At 42.9% G+C, this 18,925-nt stretch overlaps 1 protein-coding gene across 2 annotated transcripts in view; it reads right to left on the bottom strand.

The window, feature by feature from the left end:
* The window catches only part of fryb (furry homolog b (Drosophila)), a 51,831-nt gene that overhangs the window by 9,333 nt on the left and 23,573 nt on the right, over window positions 1-18,925 (bottom strand). For both annotated transcript variants that reach the window (XM_087176711.1, XM_087176712.1), the window contains exons 13-53: window positions 18,665-18,773; window positions 18,006-18,092; window positions 17,018-17,189; window positions 16,798-16,930; window positions 16,371-16,478; window positions 16,090-16,216; window positions 15,398-15,511; window positions 14,997-15,161; window positions 14,633-14,719; window positions 14,242-14,501; window positions 13,916-14,105; window positions 13,282-13,406; window positions 12,374-12,431; window positions 11,877-11,968; window positions 11,566-11,738; window positions 11,162-11,322; window positions 10,939-11,049; window positions 10,569-10,723; window positions 10,196-10,295; window positions 9,859-10,030; window positions 9,191-9,441; window positions 8,948-9,094; window positions 8,631-8,799; window positions 8,415-8,502; window positions 8,181-8,254; window positions 6,849-6,999; window positions 5,985-6,088; window positions 4,959-5,050; window positions 4,714-4,807; window positions 4,308-4,527; window positions 4,019-4,140; window positions 3,524-3,711; window positions 3,308-3,402; window positions 2,990-3,188; window positions 2,070-2,291; window positions 1,655-1,853; window positions 1,458-1,555; window positions 1,067-1,237; window positions 652-792; window positions 356-541; window positions 65-229 (exon numbers count right to left, since the gene is read on the bottom strand). In XM_087176711.1, the coding sequence (XP_087032837.1) occupies window positions 65-229; window positions 356-541; window positions 652-792; window positions 1,067-1,237; window positions 1,458-1,555; window positions 1,655-1,853; window positions 2,070-2,291; window positions 2,990-3,188; window positions 3,308-3,402; window positions 3,524-3,711; window positions 4,019-4,140; window positions 4,308-4,527; window positions 4,714-4,807; window positions 4,959-5,050; window positions 5,985-6,088; window positions 6,849-6,999; window positions 8,181-8,254; window positions 8,415-8,502; window positions 8,631-8,799; window positions 8,948-9,094; window positions 9,191-9,441; window positions 9,859-10,030; window positions 10,196-10,295; window positions 10,569-10,723; window positions 10,939-11,049; window positions 11,162-11,322; window positions 11,566-11,738; window positions 11,877-11,968; window positions 12,374-12,431; window positions 13,282-13,406; window positions 13,916-14,105; window positions 14,242-14,501; window positions 14,633-14,719; window positions 14,997-15,161; window positions 15,398-15,511; window positions 16,090-16,216; window positions 16,371-16,478; window positions 16,798-16,930; window positions 17,018-17,189; window positions 18,006-18,092; window positions 18,665-18,773 (5,875 nt within the window). The remainder of the gene's footprint in view (window positions 1-64; window positions 230-355; window positions 542-651; window positions 793-1,066; window positions 1,238-1,457; window positions 1,556-1,654; window positions 1,854-2,069; window positions 2,292-2,989; window positions 3,189-3,307; window positions 3,403-3,523; window positions 3,712-4,018; window positions 4,141-4,307; window positions 4,528-4,713; window positions 4,808-4,958; window positions 5,051-5,984; window positions 6,089-6,848; window positions 7,000-8,180; window positions 8,255-8,414; window positions 8,503-8,630; window positions 8,800-8,947; window positions 9,095-9,190; window positions 9,442-9,858; window positions 10,031-10,195; window positions 10,296-10,568; window positions 10,724-10,938; window positions 11,050-11,161; window positions 11,323-11,565; window positions 11,739-11,876; window positions 11,969-12,373; window positions 12,432-13,281; window positions 13,407-13,915; window positions 14,106-14,241; window positions 14,502-14,632; window positions 14,720-14,996; window positions 15,162-15,397; window positions 15,512-16,089; window positions 16,217-16,370; window positions 16,479-16,797; window positions 16,931-17,017; window positions 17,190-18,005; window positions 18,093-18,664; window positions 18,774-18,925) is intronic.

Genomic DNA, 18,925 nt, shown 5'->3' with positions numbered 1-18,925 from the left:
AATATACATAAACTGATCTACCATTTTAATATGGCGACATGTTAATGGTGGGGTCTAACTCTACCTGAGATGACTGTGGTCGCCTCCAGCTCACAGGCACCAGGATGGTGTTGGAGTTGGATCCAGAGGAAGTGGAGGACGTACTGCGGGTTACCGCCATGGCTCTGGCCTTCCCCTCTCTACCCCCTGAACCCTGGAGCTCGTCGAACCGACGCCCAATCACTGGAGTCTGTGAAGAAAACAATGAATGGTTTGAGTATCACAAGCATTTATGACTCTTGAAATTGTTTAAAAAAATCCCAGTACCATTAAGTGTCTATTTAAGAATTGAAGTTTTATTTTGTTGCTTACTCACCTCCGATATGTCAAAAGTGAAGTCCAGGGTTTTCCCAGGCAGAGCCTTGGCTGAACCGTCCCACACTCTGCTGACCTCTAGGTTCGAGAGGTCGCCCTGCGTGTGGCCGTACACCGGATGAACAAGGCTGGCAGAGCGTGATACCACCAGCTTTAATATGTTTAAAGCATCCTTCCAGTGCACTGTCTGTGGATTCACATGTCAAACACACAGTATAAGAGAAACAGCAGCGCATACTTTATAGCACACAATAACACACGGAGCAGTAGTGGAATAAAGCTTTAGCTCACACTCACCTGGACAAATTTCTCAATGGTCTTCATGACATCAGCATTGAACTGTTTGACTTGAACTGCAGTCAGGTCCATGTGGCTGAGCAGACAGTAGATGATCTGGAGGAGAGACTGCTGCATACTGGGAAGGCCCTTATCCAGCAGCTAAGACATAGAAAGAGACATTTAGCTAGTGACAAATCATGCAACCACAAAATTGGTCTTGCTTAGGGGGAAAGTCAATGGGTGACTCGCAAATATAACACTAGATTAAAGTGAGCAAAGTGCTATCTTTCTGCACCTGTCTATGTGTCCACTGAAACCTGCTATCCTAAAATGCAACGAGTTGAGTCCAATACTTGTAGTATATCTCCGTGGCGACACTGGGAGAGTGTAAACCTACAAAAAGGGCATGTAATGCATATCTAACAGCATTTACCTCAGCCATGTAGGTGACCATGTTGAGTGTGATGTCGGAGAAAGCCTCGTGGAGGTAGCGGCAAACCACACTGACCCAGGAGAAAGGGTCCCGTGTGTAGGAACGTGTCTTATAGAGAGTCATCACATGGGCCAGATGGGACAGCTTTGTGTTCTTCTCCTCCAAACACACCTGAGAGAGGGAGGGAGAGGGAGCATGAGAGGGAGGGAGAGGGAGCATGAGAGGGAGGGAGAGGCACACAGCAGACCGCTTTTAAATTTTCTTTCCTCATACGCTTTTTTTAGATAAACTTGCTCTAATGCTTAATAAAGCCTAACCCAACCTAAAATAAACTGAAGTAACCCAAGGGAAAGTAAACTAGACTAAGCTCAAGTGTAGAACTACATTGTACCTGTGCGATCCTCTCAGCGCTCTCCTTACAAAACTGAGTCGGGTGGCCAAAGTGCTGCACCAGGTGAGGCAGCAGGCACAGCACATTCAGAGGGAAGCCTGCACAGAGAGAAAGAGGTCGACCATCAACACCACCCACTATAAATAAAAACAACACACTTTGTCACTGACAGAGCTAAGCTAAGCTCCAGCACTTACCTATAGACTGTGAGCTGTCGACGACAGGCACACGGGAGACCGGCGTGAGCTGGCAGAAGAGCTGTAAGGTGAGGTCAGAAGTGGCCTGGGAGGTGAAACCCTTCAAAAGAAGCTGCTGAATCCCAGAGAACCCGCTCCACCTCAGCTGAGCCTGCAGCTTCTCTAAGCGCTCGCGGTTCTCTGCTCTGTCTAAGGGCACCTGGGAAATAAGACATTTTGGATTCCAGCATTTAGTGACTGCCTGAAATGCATTATGAATACCTGAGGCATTAACATTTTCTTTTAAAGGATAACAGATAATCCCGCATAGCATGAATCAAGAGCCAGTTGCTAGTACGCCGCAGTGCTGATAATGCTGATAGCTGCACAATTACATAACTTTCCCTCTTCGATCAGATGGTTTCATCTTATCTACCTTTGACAGCAGTTTGTGAACAAGGCGAAGTGACATCTGATATTCAAACTCAAAGTCTGATTCCATGAGAGACACCGCCACCCAGAAGACTGTGGCCAGTATCGACGACGGATGGGAAACGTGGGCAGGATCCGATAGAACGCTGGGATCGATTCTATTGGTCGACGATGAGCAGGAGCCGGGGGTTCTTCCTGATCGGGAGAGGCCGTGACTGTTGCAGGCCTGTAAGGAGAAAATTAAATAAAGAATAGATCTTTAGTTCCCCACTATGGCAGGAAATACACACATACAGCAGTTAATACAGTCAGCAGTTAATACAGTCATACAGTATGTAAAACGATCCATCAACATATTCTGGTACTGTTGGTTCATTATGTTGGTTGTATTTGCTACAAAGGATCCTTTACACATGTTGTTGTTTTCAGAGGTAACATAACAGAGATAACATCTGCCACAGGGCATTAACTCAGAATAGAGGGGGTGTTCAGTGTCATTAGGAATAGACAAAGCTTTCCTACACGTAGCAGTATCATACAAAGCATCTAATCATCTTTGCTGCTAACCTACAATTTTCCTAGCTGGTTTTGCAACCAGCCTGTTTGTTTTTATTTGCCACCGTCAGGTTACCATAGAAGACTGAGATTAGACTGAGATAACCAGTCTAGATATCACGCAGACATACACTCGTTCCAAAACATTTCCACTGACACCAAAACCTGTAAATTTCCTGATAAGAAATAAACTTTGTTAAATATAGCATCAACATTGTCTGTGAAATTGAGTTTACTCCCACTCATATCTTAACTATAGTCATATTGTCAGCATATTTTTAAACAGTTTTAAACACAGCATGAGTGAGATGTTCTGTGTTCTCCTCAAGCATCAAGTGTCTGAAACAAACACGAATCTTCCTCTCTTGCCTGTATGCGATCCAGAGTTGCGCTGCGAGGAGGATCACACGACTGGTTGCCACACTCGCCAAACTTCTTGGGGACCGAGTAGGAGCGCTGATGCCGTTGCGATGACAGTCCAACAAATCCCGGGCCAGGGAAGTTCAACTGACCTGTGCTCTTTCTGTTCATCAGTTTGTCACTAGTCACAAAGTCTGGTGAGGACGTCCTGTGTGTCAAACACAGTAAAGAAATGATGGTTGTATGTGATGAATATGGTGTTCCTGTATCAAATCCCCAGCAAAGTGAAATAGCTTTGAGCAATATACATAAAGAGCAGAGGCCTACCTGGTTAGAGCTGCCATAAGGTCGCTGTTTTTCAGACATTCTGCTAGATTCACCACCACTGACTCCAGCGTCAACAGTACCTCCATCACATAGCCCTGAAACACACGTGTTGTCGGATTAAACAAGCTCAACATAGATTCTCATCATCATATCATCTAACATTGTGCCAGCCCAGCTCTCTCCTCTACTGTCCCCAACCTCTCATCACTCATTTACCTGCACCTCATCTCCATGTTCTCCCACCACCTCAACCAGCCGCGACACCAGGTCGGAGACGGCGTGGTTGTTGATTGGCTGCTTGAGGGCTCTGAAGATCTGGAAGGAGCGGCCAGCGTAGTGGCGCGAGGAGCTGCACAGGGCTGTCTGTAAAGCCACGTCGCTCAGCTCCTGCTCCAGGTGGAAGTCTGTATCAACAGATGACACATGAAGTGACACACGTACGTAGTTTTGTCATGAATCAATTATTGCTACATTTTTGGAGATAAGGGTTATTACTTTTAATGAACAACATAAATGATTAAAAAGTCATTATGTGTTGGATTTCTCCTTCAGTCTGGAGGATTACTTCATGGCAGGACACAGAGGAGGGATTTCAACATTTGCAAATGGATTTTCAGAGATGCTACACGTGATTCATAAGGTAGTAAGTGAGCCCTGATATTTCTGTTTTTCACTGAAAGGCATTTGGCATTAACATGAGCGGTTTCTCACCAGACTTGGACTCCTTGAAAACAGATATGACGTGGCGCAGGAAGTTGGAGAGCTGCTCCGTGCTCTTGGAGTTGGGATTCTTTGGTGTGATGTCCTCGTGCACCCACAGCGGCCCAAACGCTCTGAGCAACGACAACACAGTACTCCAGGCACTGTATACCCACCACCAGTAGCACCACATACATGTTACACGAGCACTTACACATGTGCACTGTGCACACAGCGTGCACCACAGTGAGATTTTCACACGTACACACACACGCACCTGCTCAAAAATCTGTTTGCGTACCTGGTGGAGAGGAACTCAATGAGTTTGTTTGTCTTCTCATCCGTTTCATTGGGCGTATCTTCAAGGTCCTCCAGGTCATCAGGTGTTACAAGGGGTAAATTTCCAACACTGCCAGCAGTGCTGCCGCCACCCAGACTGGCAGAGGATGAGTTGGAGGTGGAGCTGAGGCCCGAGTCCACCACTGGAGATGCCTGCCACTCTCTCAGGAAGTCAGGAGCATCTAAGGGAACATGATGATAGTGTATACACAAGTAATTGTACTATTAATATACTGCTCTGTAGCGTTATCGTGTTGTTATGTACTGTACTGTTTCTGCAACTTTTTATTAGTTCCCACGTGAAAACTGATTGAAAAATTCCATACATTGGCAAATGTGTATTTGCAAGTTGAGTATTTTCTACTTACGTGACTGCTGGTACTCTGTGTGGTAGCTGGACTTAATGGTGAGGGTCTTGTTGTCACTGATCTCTCTCGTCAGCATCAGAACTGAGGCTATTACCTGGAAACACAAAAAGACGGGGGTTCATTCAATTTGGCCAAAGCCCCATTGATGGGTGTATGAAATGATTTCCATTGTCACTATCTGTGGTGTAATGTTAATTCAGTTTAACAAGTCATAATAATAACAAGTGTTAGGATCCCACTCTGACCTGGAAGTTGTTGTTGCAGGAGAGGGCAATGAGGAGGTGGAGGAGGAGGCGTTTGCTGTGTTCATATACCTCTGGTCTGTAGTGGTCCAGACCTGATTGATAAAATACACATCCGGTAAGATGACTACAACAGGATTATAGGATTCTGCACACAAAGCAGAATTACTTAATTAACCTAACCTAATTACTTAAAACGCTAATTACTGTTGCTGTGCCCAGAGATGTTGGTGTACAGTTTGTTTAATGGTTTGTTGTGCTTCACTGATTGCTATGACAACACCCAACAAGGGAGGTAGTATCTTCTTTTTCTTATGGACAGTAGGTAATATAAATAAAACATTTCTCCCAAAACACTCCTTGTAAAAAATTCATGAAACAATACAACATGGATTCTTAGAAAACTTTGTGCGCACAGTAACCCAGATGGGATGATGGTAAACAGCATGAACTTGAGGGCTAGTATGCTGAATATGCAGAATGCATAATAATACATATCTGCACAGCTTACGTCAGGTATGTATCCATGTGTTAGATCATACAGTGGTGGCTGGTGAGAAATGCAGGCCCTGGGGAATGTGTCTGTGGTGACTCAAGAGAACGGTCTGTCCTGAAATGTGTTTCTACGTGGGATGGAGATAAAACCTCACACTGTCACGCTATGAGCTCACTGAACATCACAGAAAAGACACGACACACCTCAAGGTTATTTTTAGTGTGTATGCGCAGGTGTGTGACCGCCATGTATGGAGGGACAATGAGCAATGATTTTTGATCGTATCTTTTTAGTTTAAGTTCCTTTTAGTCCTGTTCTCTCATTGGCAGATAAGAGAAAGACAGGCCGGAGACGGTTGGTCTGCTTTTTCACAAAATAACAGCTTATTCTATAAAAACCATCTGGTCAAAAACTGACAAGTGTGTGCGTCTACTTTCCTTCTTCTCTTTCCAAGATTAACCAGCTAAAGCGTGTGTGTGTGTGTGTGTGTGTGTGTGTGTGTGTGTGTGTGTGTGTGTGTTGTGTATGCCTACCCAAGAACAGGGCATGTAGTAGCAGGGGCAGGTGTAAAGCCCAGTCTTCTCTCACGCTGTGGTCCACAACCATTTCAGTCATGAAGATCACTGCGATGTTACACCTGAGGACCGAAAACACACGCAGATCTAGTGAGAGCACAATAAAATCAACAATACTTGCTCCTTCCATGGGCTGTGGGGTGGTCCATCCTTCAAAGCTTGGGTTTATGCCCATGTGACATCAATCAGCCTCCATGCAGCTTCTTGGAGCAATGACTTGTCTGTCACTGATTCTGTTCTCTTTTACTTCAGTATAAAGTATTAATCAGAAACAAACTCCCTCCTTCAGCCAATTCAATATAGAGAAAAATCATAAAGACAAGTACATTCAGGAGAAAACCTGGATCTTATTGGTTTTACCAGCTCTGTGTGAGCAATTGAGGCAACTGACAATTAAGTGATAGATTGCACAAAAACACACTCCATCTTAGAAACGAATGGCAATTAACATGACAACCTGCTCTCCTGTAATGTATGCATCATGAATCTAACCTGAATCTCATTTAATTAATGATTTTTGAGGTGTCAAGAGAGGGGGAAGTGATAAATGAGTAAATCCCCTCTAATATTCATTCTCTACATAGCAGAGGCGGAGCGAGCTGGCTGGGTTTCATTCTGGGCTGGAGATTATCAGACCATCTGTGAGGAGGTGTGACTACTCTTTGTGAGAGAATACCTCACTTTGCTGACTCTGCTGATTTGCAGCTGATAGTAACATCACTGGTCTAAATATGAGCCTGTTTTCTGTGTGCTGCTTTTGTGGTTGTTTCAGAGAAGACTGTCTGTACGGTGTGTATTCATGTTAGGTTTGTTTGTGTATACCTATGCAGCGGTCCTCTTGGTGTGATGGTTTCTGGGAGGTAGTCAACCAGAGGAGCCCAGCAGCCTCCGTTAACGGGCATGGGTAACGGCTGAGGACGGTTGGTCTCCAGAACACTCAGTAGCCAACCAGCATATGGTGGGAGTGGGTCACCTACAAAAACATTTCGTCAATAAAAAATATATAACCTATATCACATACACATGGGGCATGCACTTTAATTATACCTGTTCAAACATACACTGAGCTTAGACTGTCAAGCACAAGCTTCTCAAAGCACTGACAAACAGCTCAAGTTACAGGTTACTTATAAACCACAACAAAAAAGCACATTCAAACTAAATGTGACTAAATTGGGACTAAACAGTGGCATAAAACGTAACCAGTAACTTTGTAAAATTTTAATATAATATTTTTAGTTTGGTTTTTGTTTAAATTAAACATACAAGACATAATATATATAGAGGTGCTGATAGGTGGATTTTGTTATCCTTGGAGAAAGCCAGGCTAACTGTTTCCCCTTGTTTCCAGTATTGATGCTAAGCTAAATTAGCTGCCGGGTTCCACTAGCCTCATGCTTAGCAGACAGAGATCATCTAGCTTTACATTACTTTTGGCAAGAAAGTGAATAAGTGTATTTCCCAATATGTTCAACTTTTCTTTGTAAAGGACAAAGTAAAGTAAACACAACTCCTGCAGCAAACAGCAGAAAACACAAATGTTAATGCACTGTTAATTTCTATATCATGAATTTAGATCACCAAAAAAAACAGTAATGCCCAAACCTTTATATACAACTGAGGCATTTGGGTGAGGCAGGCTTTTTAAAGTTCTTGATAACATTAAAAAGTAACTAGCTGCCATGGTTTAGAAACTTACCCAACCTTGTACTTGGCTGGTTACAGCCCTGCTTAGTCACATGAGGACAACAGCAGCAGACTCATACCTGGAAGCTTCCCAACACATATGCTCGCTGAAGATAGACTAAGTATTATCACTGTGGTCGACCTAGTATTTGTGTCATAGGGAGCGTGGTGGGACTTGGCCAAGTTTTGAGCTAGTTTACACTTAAGTACAATCCCTGTCAGTCGCATCATAAAAGCTGTCAATCTGTCCATTTACAGTATGTAGGTGTGGAGGAGATTTGTGACAATAAAAATAAGCATCTTAGGCTGAAGTGGGGAACATTACTGACTGACAGGAAGAATCCATATCCTGGAGCTCTCTCTAAATAACAGACAGCTGTGAGTCCCCTTGGGCTGTGTGTGTGAGGACACATTGTACAAGTCCGGCAGGTTCGTACATTCATTCTCATGAGAACCGAGACGACTTACTCTTCTCGTCCTCGTAGGATCCCCCAGAGCTGTTGCTGTAGCGAGACTCCAGTCTGTTGTGAGCCCTGGCCCTACTGTGATAACATGAATGACATCAACAGTGAAATTCAGAGTTTACAGAATCACACAGTGTACAGTTTTATTCCAAAAATCTAATATGATGATGGCCTATTTATATCTGCTTGCAATAAAATTAATGTCAGTACAAGTTTACAAAAATGTATCAATACTAACCGCTCTTCCTCTCTGACCAGCTTGTTCTCATCTGTGTCCGGCAGGTTCTCCTGACCGGCCACCACGGTGTTACTGCTGGAGGTGGTGCCTACACACAAGAGACATTAAGGATCATCTTCAGAAATACAGAACTGTCACATCTGTCACATAAAAAGCTGCGAGGTTATAAGGGAGGTCAGTGTAGAGATGAAAAAAAGAGGACAGGAACTTTCTCACCTGTCTGTGAGGTGGAGGCTTTGTTGCTGGCAGCGAAACGATAGAATGGGGGGTTGTCACAGTGCAAGACCACTGGGTTGACAGGGTCAGTCTGCTGCAGCTCAAACAGGAGCTCCTCCATAGTCTGGATCGTGTTGTTGCGACACAAGTAGATCACCACCTTCTTGATCTAAAATAGATACAAATATACAGCATTAATTGGTTTTCCTCATATTTATCTCGACGTATTTGTTATCATAAAATGTAATACCCCCATTATCTTTGTATCAGTCATTAACGTTTCATTATATTTTACCGATAAATCACTGAAAACTTACATAAGGCAACAGTGTGGTATCACTGCTGACTCCGCACAAGCTTATAAGGAACTGCAGGGTGATCCGTAAGTTGTTGCTCCACCTCTCGTTGGAAACCAGAGCGTTCCAGGCGTTCTCGATCTCAGGGCCGGGAACCTCGTCTCCATACTGATGATGTAAAGAGAAAAAAAATCCAGTTGAAGGGCAGGAGATGCCACTGGGGAAAGAGTCATTTCACAAACAAGCACAAAAAGGGCTTCCCACCTTAGCAGTCATGAACATGAGGTTGTTGAGCACCAGCGAGGTCGCCTGCAGGGATCCCCAGCCGTTACCCCTCAGACTTGGGGACATGCCCTGTCCCTGACCGCGAGGTTCTTCCTCTGGTGTGCAGGGGCTCGAGGCAGGGGGTAGGAGCCCCGTGTCCACTAGCTCGATGTTACTAAGCCAGGGTAGCAGGTAGGATAGCATTATCTGTCTGCCGTTGGGGTGGGTGGTGGGGAAACGCTGGCTCACCTCTGCGCAGGTGAAAAGAATAGTCAAGAGGAATGAATGTTTAAAGGGCCGTGAGGAAACTGAGCATTTTGTACATGTGTTCAAGAACAGGAGAAACACACCGGGAGCCAATTTAACATTTGTCTCAGGGAGAATAGTGAAAGTGCAGGTTCAACGATTCAGCACATCTGACCATAATATCACAATAGAGCAACACTTTGGGAGCTTCTCTGTTTCTTTAATTTGGTATGCAGTGTTTGCTGTTGAAACATGATAGTGAAGGGTGAGATAAAGGGTTGGGGAGTGGAGTTACTCCTGCAATTAGGATATAAATATAATAGGATTCTAGCCTTGGCCCTGTACCCCAGTATCTTGTGCTTTGTGACACAAAAGTATTCCACTGTATAACCTGTGCGAATATTCCTCATCAAAATATTTACCTGAGAAAAGAGGCAGAGTGAGCTCTGGGTACATGCTGGCCAGCTGGATGGAGAGCTGAGACAGGTTGACGCTGTAGAGGGGAGGCAGGGGGCCGTGTGTTCCATACAAAATATTACCAGGCTTCTGCTCCACCATCCGCTTCGAGTACGCACACAGCTTCGACTCCAGCACCTGCAGACATGCCATTTATTTAACAGTCAAAATGCAAGTATTGGGTTTTTTATCCTTTGTTCTCCTTCCCACCCCTTCATGTGGAATTAATAAATCTGTAATATTGGATCCGTGTCTTTGTCTTTTGTGTGCTGTGTGTGTGTGTGTGTGTGTGTGTGAATGTACCTGCATCAGCTGCATGGATATCTCATATATTTCTCTGCTGGTGTCTGAGGCTTTGAACAGCACCAGGTTGAGCAAGGTCACTAGGTCACATGGGTAATTCCTGGAGAAATAAGGGAAATGGTCATTTGTTGCTGATTCAAATGAAAACAGTGTGGACAACAACAGGGTGAAGATTATGTGCTTTTTAATATGTACATTGTATGATCTAGCTGATTAAATTGTAGTTCAGATAATAACACCATAAGACTAATAAAACTAGACAAAGTAAATAAGTGTGTATCATTTAAATAAACTGGTGGAACTGGTACGTTTTCAGTGTCTTGAAAGTGAAAACATCAGCAGGGCAGATTGTAACCAATGCATGATTCCCTACCTGTTACCGCAGACAGTGGCGATGGCCTTGAAGCAGCCACATGCCAGCTGGTAAGATCCAGTGAAGCAACGGTCCACGGCCCAGTTGAACAGGTTAATTTGGTCTGGGTTCAGTTCTAAGAGCAGAATCACCACTTCACAGCCCAGACGATGCACCTATGGCAAACATGTCATCATGTAATGGGACTAATCCACAGATAGGAACTAGCTCAAAATAAGCAACAGTGTACATCAAAACTGACATTTGAATAATAACTTCCTGCTAAAGTGCTACATTTTAATTAAATCAATTTATCAGGAGAAAGAAAACATATTAGAAAAGCTGCTGTGCAACAAGTTAGAGGCAACAGTAGATCAAAACGTGGACATACCCGTAGGTCGTGGCATGCCAAGATGTTGTCAAGCCATTTGTAGAGATATCCGTCAGTAGAGAGACCCACATTGTCAAACACTGGGCCGCAACACAGAACTGCTGACATAGCCTAGGTAAGAAAAGTTGAGTTGAATTAAAGTTCTTTGTAAAACACAATGAAAGGAAAAAATAGTGACAGATAACTCCTGCTGTGTGGTGGTTTGGGTTTGGGTGTCACTTACCTTGAGAGCACAGTACTGGTAGCGAGTGATCTGGTGGTTGCGGTCACTGTAACGATCGAGGGGAGTGAACATGACACTGAAGGGTCCAGCCCACTGGCTGAAGAGGATGAAGAGATGGTGTCTCAGAGACTGCTGAGGGAAGAGGAAGCGCCTGTGGTGGACTGCACAGATGGTGAGTGTGGGAGAAAGAGAGCCAGGGAGGGTCAACTAGGGGACAGACTTTTATAGAAATCTAAATTTACATTCGTAATCTATGACCATTTGTACTGTCTGGCATTTAAATTTGTTTGTGGCTGCAGAACACCACTAAAGTCACGATGACTGAATTTACTACTCCTGAAATATAAATGTACAGTGTTATGATATACAGTATAATACCATAAAAGAGGAATAAAATGATTTACCGGGAACACACTGAATGAGATTGGCCACCATCCCGCTGAAATGGGCTCTGATGTCTTTCAGCACGTCCAGCTCCTTCTCGTTCTCAGCCTCCAGAAGCATCCGGGTTAGATCCACATACTCAAGGAACAAGGCACCCAGTGCCAGGGAATCACGCTCCAGTGCTCCATTGGTGCTGTAGAGGAGGAGAAGGAAATCTAATTATGGTAACGGTAGAGATCTTCCACGCTACACAGGGAATGATACATGTGTATATTGGCAGGTAAAAGCATGAATTATTACGGTTAAGTTGCATAGGCCTTTGGTGTGCTACCTGTCACTGATGACTCCTGCATTGGCCAACAGCTCAAAGATCCTGAGCAGCTGCAGTCTGAGAAGATCCCTCCTCTCTCTGCGCTTCTTGTTCTGAAAGCAGGTTTTCAGTTTACTATACTGCATACTAGGGAGCATGATCAACACTCAGTGAACACCACATCAAGTCCTTTTACAAACAATCTTATTTCTGCATCTGAAATAATAATAAATTAAAAAAATACATAAATGTATATATATATATATATATATATATATATATATATATATAGGTTAAAATAAATAATCCATAATCTATGAATCCATTTTCATAAATAATAAATGATTTACTTATGGAAAACATCTCTAATAGCTACAGGCCTACATTACAGATATACTATAATACACCCTTAATAACTGATACTTCACCTGAAATATATTCTCACTATTTCCTGTCCTAGATCAATAAAGTCAATGTGTTTCTCTCTGTGTGTGTGTGTGTGTGTGTGTGTGTGTTACCTCAGGCCTGCGTTCCAGTGCTTCTTTCATCAATGGATGGAGTTCTTCAACTAGCTCCCTGCAGACACAGGATCAGAGGGGAGCAAAAATCAACTGATTGCCTCACTGCCCTGCTGCTAAATAAAACGGATCAAATCTTCCGTCCATGGACATAAAGGACGGTCTGATTTAAGGGAACAGTGTGGTTTGTAACAGATATCTATCTTGTGCAAACCCAAATGTCACATGCCCTAAAAACCACTAATCTTCAACCAAAGTAACGTTAGAAAAAAATCTGTCTTGGGAGAACTAAATCCCTCTGATAACAATGAGCGCCCTTTTGGAAAACATTTCAGGTTAAAAATAGATGATCTCTTTCAAAATGAAATACCTCCTTCACAATGGAACCACTGTATTTTGAAAAGAAAAAGTGATACGTCTCTGTCCCTCTAATAATTCCCTTGTAGATCAGTGCTGGATTTTTTTTTCTCTGAATATCACGGAGGTATGGAGCTCATCTCAGTTATGAAGAGAATGTACAGATGGATGGGATTAAGTAATAGATGAAGGCAGTGTAAAACTGAGTAATGAATCATGTCTTTCTTATGTAAAATATAAAGACTCTCATTCCAGTACATCATCCATTTTCTGTTGTAATCTAAAATCTATCCTATGTGTGTGCTTGCTCTTTGTCAAAGCAAAAGCCACAGAAGAAGAGGCCTGGGTCACACAGCAACAGAAAACAACTGTTTTATGATTCTTGAACAGTCATCTGAGCATTAAATCAGAAAATCACTTTTCCCAATAAACTAATTATTTGCAATATTTTGTATGTAAAAACAGAATTTGCCACCTGTCTAACATGTCAAGTGCAAGTTGTGTGTGTGCTCTTGTAGGTGTGTATTTATGCATGTTCCTGGATCCAGTACCTGAAGACCAGAGCGTTTGTGCATCCGAAGCCCAGCACCAGAGACTCTGTGATCTCCAGACTCTCAGCTCTCATCAGCGGCACGAGCTGTTTTAAAAGCCAGGCTACTGAGGGAGTGCCTATCACCTGAGCAACAGAAAGAAAATACACACACATAGATCAGGATGACACATATGAAGTCATAAATATTGATACTGTAACTGTGAACGTCAAGTTTTAAATTAAATCTAAAATTGATCAAAATCTATAAACATCTATATGAATCTACATAAATAGGATTAATTGTGATAAATATGATTAAAAAACACTCTTAGTGCTTTGGGTGAGAGCAACAATAGATTAAATATTTTCCCTTAGAGCTGAAACGAGGATGTTTCTCTTCTCTGTTGCTCTGTCTCTGTTTTTATCATTAAAGACTGAATATTTTTGGATATTGGACAGCTGTTTGGAATTGTGATGGACATCTTTCACAATTTTATTTGACATTTCAGAGAAAATCAAAGGCTATCTGTCAAATTACAAAGCTTTTCAGGGCCTGGGAATGACAAAATAATCCAAAACAAAAATATAAACTTTCCACATTTACTAAGAACCCTTGTTATCTTTTTTTTTTTTACCCCAGCACAATCGCATACCTTGTTGTCGTAGGTGACGCTGCCGTCGGGCGTGGTGGCTGTAATCTCTGGTGTGGAAGCCCTGAGATGGCCGGGAGACATGATGCTCGGCTTAGCCACACCTAGACACAGGATCAGGTAGTTACGCCACAGTGAGATGTAGCTGTCACTGGAGCCTGCTGTGCTGGTCTTCTTAGCATTCACTGGGCTGCTGTGGAAAGAGGTGAAAAAGCAGAGTAGGTAGGTGGTCAGATATCTTAACACATATCATTTGTTGTATGATAAGCAATCGTTCTGTGGCCACAAATGTCTGAGAAGTCCAATGTAATCAATATGTGTTTTTGTACTTGGGGTCAACCAGCGGCAGTAGCAGCTGTAGACGTGTGAAAGCGTAGGGCCAGGCGTATCCCAGGGCGATGGGGCAGTGTTTGGGCAGGTGCTCCTGCCGCAAGAAGATGTGCAAACAGAGCACCCACGGGTCCTTCAGGCACTGGGCAAAGATCCAGACGTGGCTCGGGCTCTTCACGTCATAGGAACTGCTCACCAGTCGAGCCGTCCACTCCACCAGCCACTGGAGGTCGACGTGGTGGCTGAGAGGCAGGGTGGACTGAAGGAGTGGAAGCGGGGGGGGGGGGGATTTAAGGATAATACATCACAGCAAAAGCAGTAATTTGGAAGATTGTGATATAAATAATTGATCTAATGTTACTGGTACACTCTAATCATAAATATACTCACCGAGTCAGAGACAGCCACATGAACAAAGCTGTCCATCACAGCTGGGCTCAGCTGATCCATGACCTCTATCATGGGTTTGTCATCATCCTGGAGGGGCCGACATTTATAGAATCAGCTATTTGCGTCATACAATGTGAGAGGATTCACAGGCTGCATGTGCTACAACTCTAATCTCACCTACAGTCAGATGGCTCTCCTTCAGTCCAGCTATTTCCATGTCCTGTGTCTTTGTTGAGCGACAATTTGCCACCAGCTGTCTTTTACATTTGTCATTGAACTGTATATTTATCTGTTTTTCCAGTCACTAACGATCTATACAGGTGTCTATATAGTGAGAGAAGATGGTCAGTTTCTTGTACTGTACCTCAGCATGTCCCAGAGCTGTGAAGAGGCAACGGATTTCTCTTAACACACCGACCGCCAGCTTCCTCGTGCTGATCTGACATGAGCAGAGGAGCAGCAGAGCCAGGCCCTCAACCGCATGTAGCACTGAGCAGTGAGGGCTTCGCTCTGGCAGTCTGGGGCTGGCCTGATGGAGAGGGAACACACAGAGGCAGAAGAGGTTGGTAAGAGTAACAAGTACTACTTTAAGTCACTTTGTCTGACCAGTAATTTGAATGGCCCGATACATCATCGGACCAACATAGAAGAGGAAAGAAATGAAAACAACCAGTGATTTCTGAGATTTTGGTTGTGATGAGTTAACAAAAAGTTGGCAGAAGTGTGCCTGACACCGAGTTAAACTCAGCTCTGCTCTGTACAAACCTCAACTCCACCTCGTATCTTCCCCTGGAGCTGCAGAGCTAACCTCCACTGTGTGAGCAGCTGGAGGAGGAGCTTCACAGACGCATCCTGCAGACCCTGATGGGTGTCTTGGACCTGGAATAGTTAGTAGAGGGACATGGTTAGAAGGCTTGTCAGTGTCAATATTTTAGGCATATGCTGTGAATTCAGAAAGGATAACGCTTTTTGAAACGCTCCAGTTGTGTTTTTCCTGCTCCTTCTGATTGGCCTCTGGTGGCACAGAAGATAATTTTGCAAGGCTGAGCCACAACAACCTACTTAGATAATAAACCATGGAGAGATAACCAGGGGCAATGTTTTATGGGTTTCGGTTTAACACAATTAAGATGCACATTAAAAAAAAGACAGAAAAGTGTTGTTGCAGCAACCAACTTTGAGAGAGATCGCTTTTTATTTCTATGTTGATCCACAATATGACCTGGATTTTAGACATTTAGGATTTTGTGATCCTGAATTTATTATTTATCATTACGAATCACTCTGTAAATGGTAAAAAGACCAACTACGATAGAACAGTAACATAATGACTCCTGTTTTTAGCAACCTTAGGCTCATCCTCTCAAACATCTAACCAAGGCAAACACAAGAAATGATCTTTTATTGTCTGTTGTACTGTCGAGGTTGCTCCAGGATAATGTCAAGTTCAGCTATACCTCGCGCAGAAGGAAATGTGTGTAACCAAACAGGACGTCTTCCCTCCAGTCTGAGAAATCCAGTAACAGGCTCTGCAGGGAGTTCTGGGAAATAAGCCGAAGCTCATCGTCCATGTGCACTGTAAGTCTGAGGGATAAATGACAACACATCAACAGAGCGGAATAAAGAAGATCATGCTGGCGAAATGAGAAATGAAATCAATTGATGAAGTTGTATGGTTCTAAAAAGATTAGTGATGACAAACCATTTAAAAACCCCGATTGTTGTGTCTTTAACTCACCGTGACAGCAGGTCAATGAGCTCAGGTTTGGACATGCCATCAGGAAGGATGCGAGGAATGGCAGCCACACATGTCCTGAACAGGTCGATTTTAGGCTTCCTCTCACCACTGTCAAAGATGGAGGGAGACGTTAAACAACATGTATTCAGAAAAAAGACCTGTTTCTACTTTTCCAAACTTAAAATACAGATGAGTCATGTTTGCAAAAGCTCACAAAGGATTTATTACAACCATGAAAAACAATATTTATTATCATTTGTCAGGCAAAAGCTCAGACAGTAGAACTGTCTAATATAAATAAAAATTCATGTTGACATTTCTGTGTTTCATTTTTAAAACAAGCTTTAATTATTGAATCAAACAGAATAACCCTCAGCACTAAAAAGCAGAAAAAAAACAGTTCAGTTGCCGCACTGCAGTTACATACGTGATCATGTCCTCTGGTTCTTTGTTGAGCATCTGCACGCTGGTGAGCATCATGCACCGTCCCACCTCCTTGTCCAAGTGTCTGAGGATGTTATCCAGAGCCTTTCGTACCTGGGAGTAGTACAAGGACATGCCTGGAGGGGAACAGAGATACAAAGAACATAGAGTTAAAGACTGCAGCCGAATTACACCAGCTTGAATGCCTACAGACACAGACAGACCTATTAGCTTGGCTTCCTCTTCAGTGAGCGTCTTGCTGAGATAAGTTTTCTTCTTCTTCAGAGAGTTTCCAGAAGGTAGAGTGGCTCCTGTGTTGGGCATAGGAGGCTCTCCGTCTTTCTGTTGCAGAGCGTCTGCTATCACCAGGAACGCCCGCAGACCTATGTTCATCCGCTGGAACACAGATAAAAGCTCAGTCAGCATCCTTACTACATGGCAGAAACTCAGTGTTTTTATCAAGCGCAATGGCGAGAATCGAGCGGGATTCGAGTGGACGCACATCGCAGCGCACATCGTACGCTGGAAGACACAACAGAATCGCTGTAAAAATAAATGTTTATCTGGGATGATTATCTGCAAGACATTCAATAATTCAGTGCTGCTCAAAAAAAGCATTTGTTTTTCTAATTAGATACTGATCCTACAGTGTCTGTAATTTAACTTACTACAATACATGTATATAATTCATTATTTATATACGTTTTACTGTAACTGTGAAATCTGAATTATTCAAAACACACCTCATCTGTGATTTTAAAGTCTTTACTGCAGTTACTGTGTCTTTACTCCACCAATCATGACAGTAAAAAAAAAGGAAAAAAAAAACTTCCTCCTGATTTTCATTTTCAAACTTGAAGTCTTCAAACCAAAATTACGCTGACTCAAGTCACATCAGATTTCAGATCTGTTAAGAAAGTGGCGTTCTCCTTTAAGCTGCTGAGATTTTCATGGTTTGTTTCTGTTCATATTACACACTGGTATATGATCACCGCCTACAGCTGAGGTGGTGGTTATTCACTCTGGAGGCGCCTTCAGTCCCAAAGCTTCAACGGAGAGCATACTGTTACCTCCCCGTTTGACCGAAAACCGACTTGACAACAAATATATATTTTTTTTAAAAACTAGAACGCTCACCCTAACGTGGCCCCGGGGACACACTGTTGATTGAGTGCACATGATTGAATGTCTGTGTCTGCTTTCATTTTTTACCTCTGGGTTGAGACTGAAGGCTTTGGCAGGTTTCCCAACACTCAGCAGGTCAAATATGATCTCCTTCATGGCGAAATCCAGTCTCTCCTGAACAGAGGGTCAACCATACCAGTGTTAGAGGATTTCAGAGTTAATGCGGTGTGATGTATGTGGTGTCGCCCGTGGGACATCTTTAATACACAACTGATTATATTAATAAATCATGAATTTAATAAAAAAAAACAAAACAAGAGATGTAAGATCTTATCGGTTTTATCTATATTTGAGTCATGAAAACATAAACTGGTCTTCCACTCTGTAGCTCAATGATAATTATGCTGTTTGGTGACAGCAGAGTCCACAAAGGCTTGAAGAGCCATGAATGAACCTCAACCTCTCACACTGTAGGTGAACCGTTTCATTAGATGAAATGTATTCAATTTTGATAATGGATTCTGGTGAAACGTGAAAAATGTCTGATGCCCTACATTCTTGGTAATTCTGTATTATCAATTTTTTTTAAAGCTTTTGATCAGTTTCTACAACTGTGTAAATAAAGAGTGTTGTTGTTGTTGTTTTTTTCCCAGTGATATCACTCATGTCCTTTGACCTAAAGCAGAGGGAACCAACCTACATCATGAAAGTCTGTACGTCAGAGTGTGTGCAAGTGTTATACACACCTGAGCAATAAACTGGATAATCTTGACAAAAATATTAAGGGGCATGTCTCTGGGCACAACGCTGCGGCTCCCTTTGGGGAACAGAGTGGAGGTGATGGACGTCAGACGACTGAGGGAAGAAGAGACAAGGCAGAGGAAAAATCAATTCCACATCACTTTTAAGAAGAAAGCATAATTTTCCGTCTCAGTATCATTTATTCATGGTAATTGTAACAAGCTATTGCTGCATATTGTTGATAAAAACATCAACAACAATTCTCA

The sequence above is a fragment of the Seriola lalandi genome, unplaced genomic scaffold, assembly GCF_002814215.2.
Source record: "Seriola lalandi dorsalis isolate HSWRI2012SDOR001 ecotype SW California unplaced genomic scaffold, Sedor1 jcf7180002054567, whole genome shotgun sequence".
Lineage (NCBI taxonomy): Eukaryota > Metazoa > Chordata > Actinopteri > Carangiformes > Carangidae > Seriola > Seriola lalandi.
The sequence above is the reverse complement of the archived record's forward strand: the minus strand, read 5'-3'. Positions and strand labels throughout refer to the sequence as shown.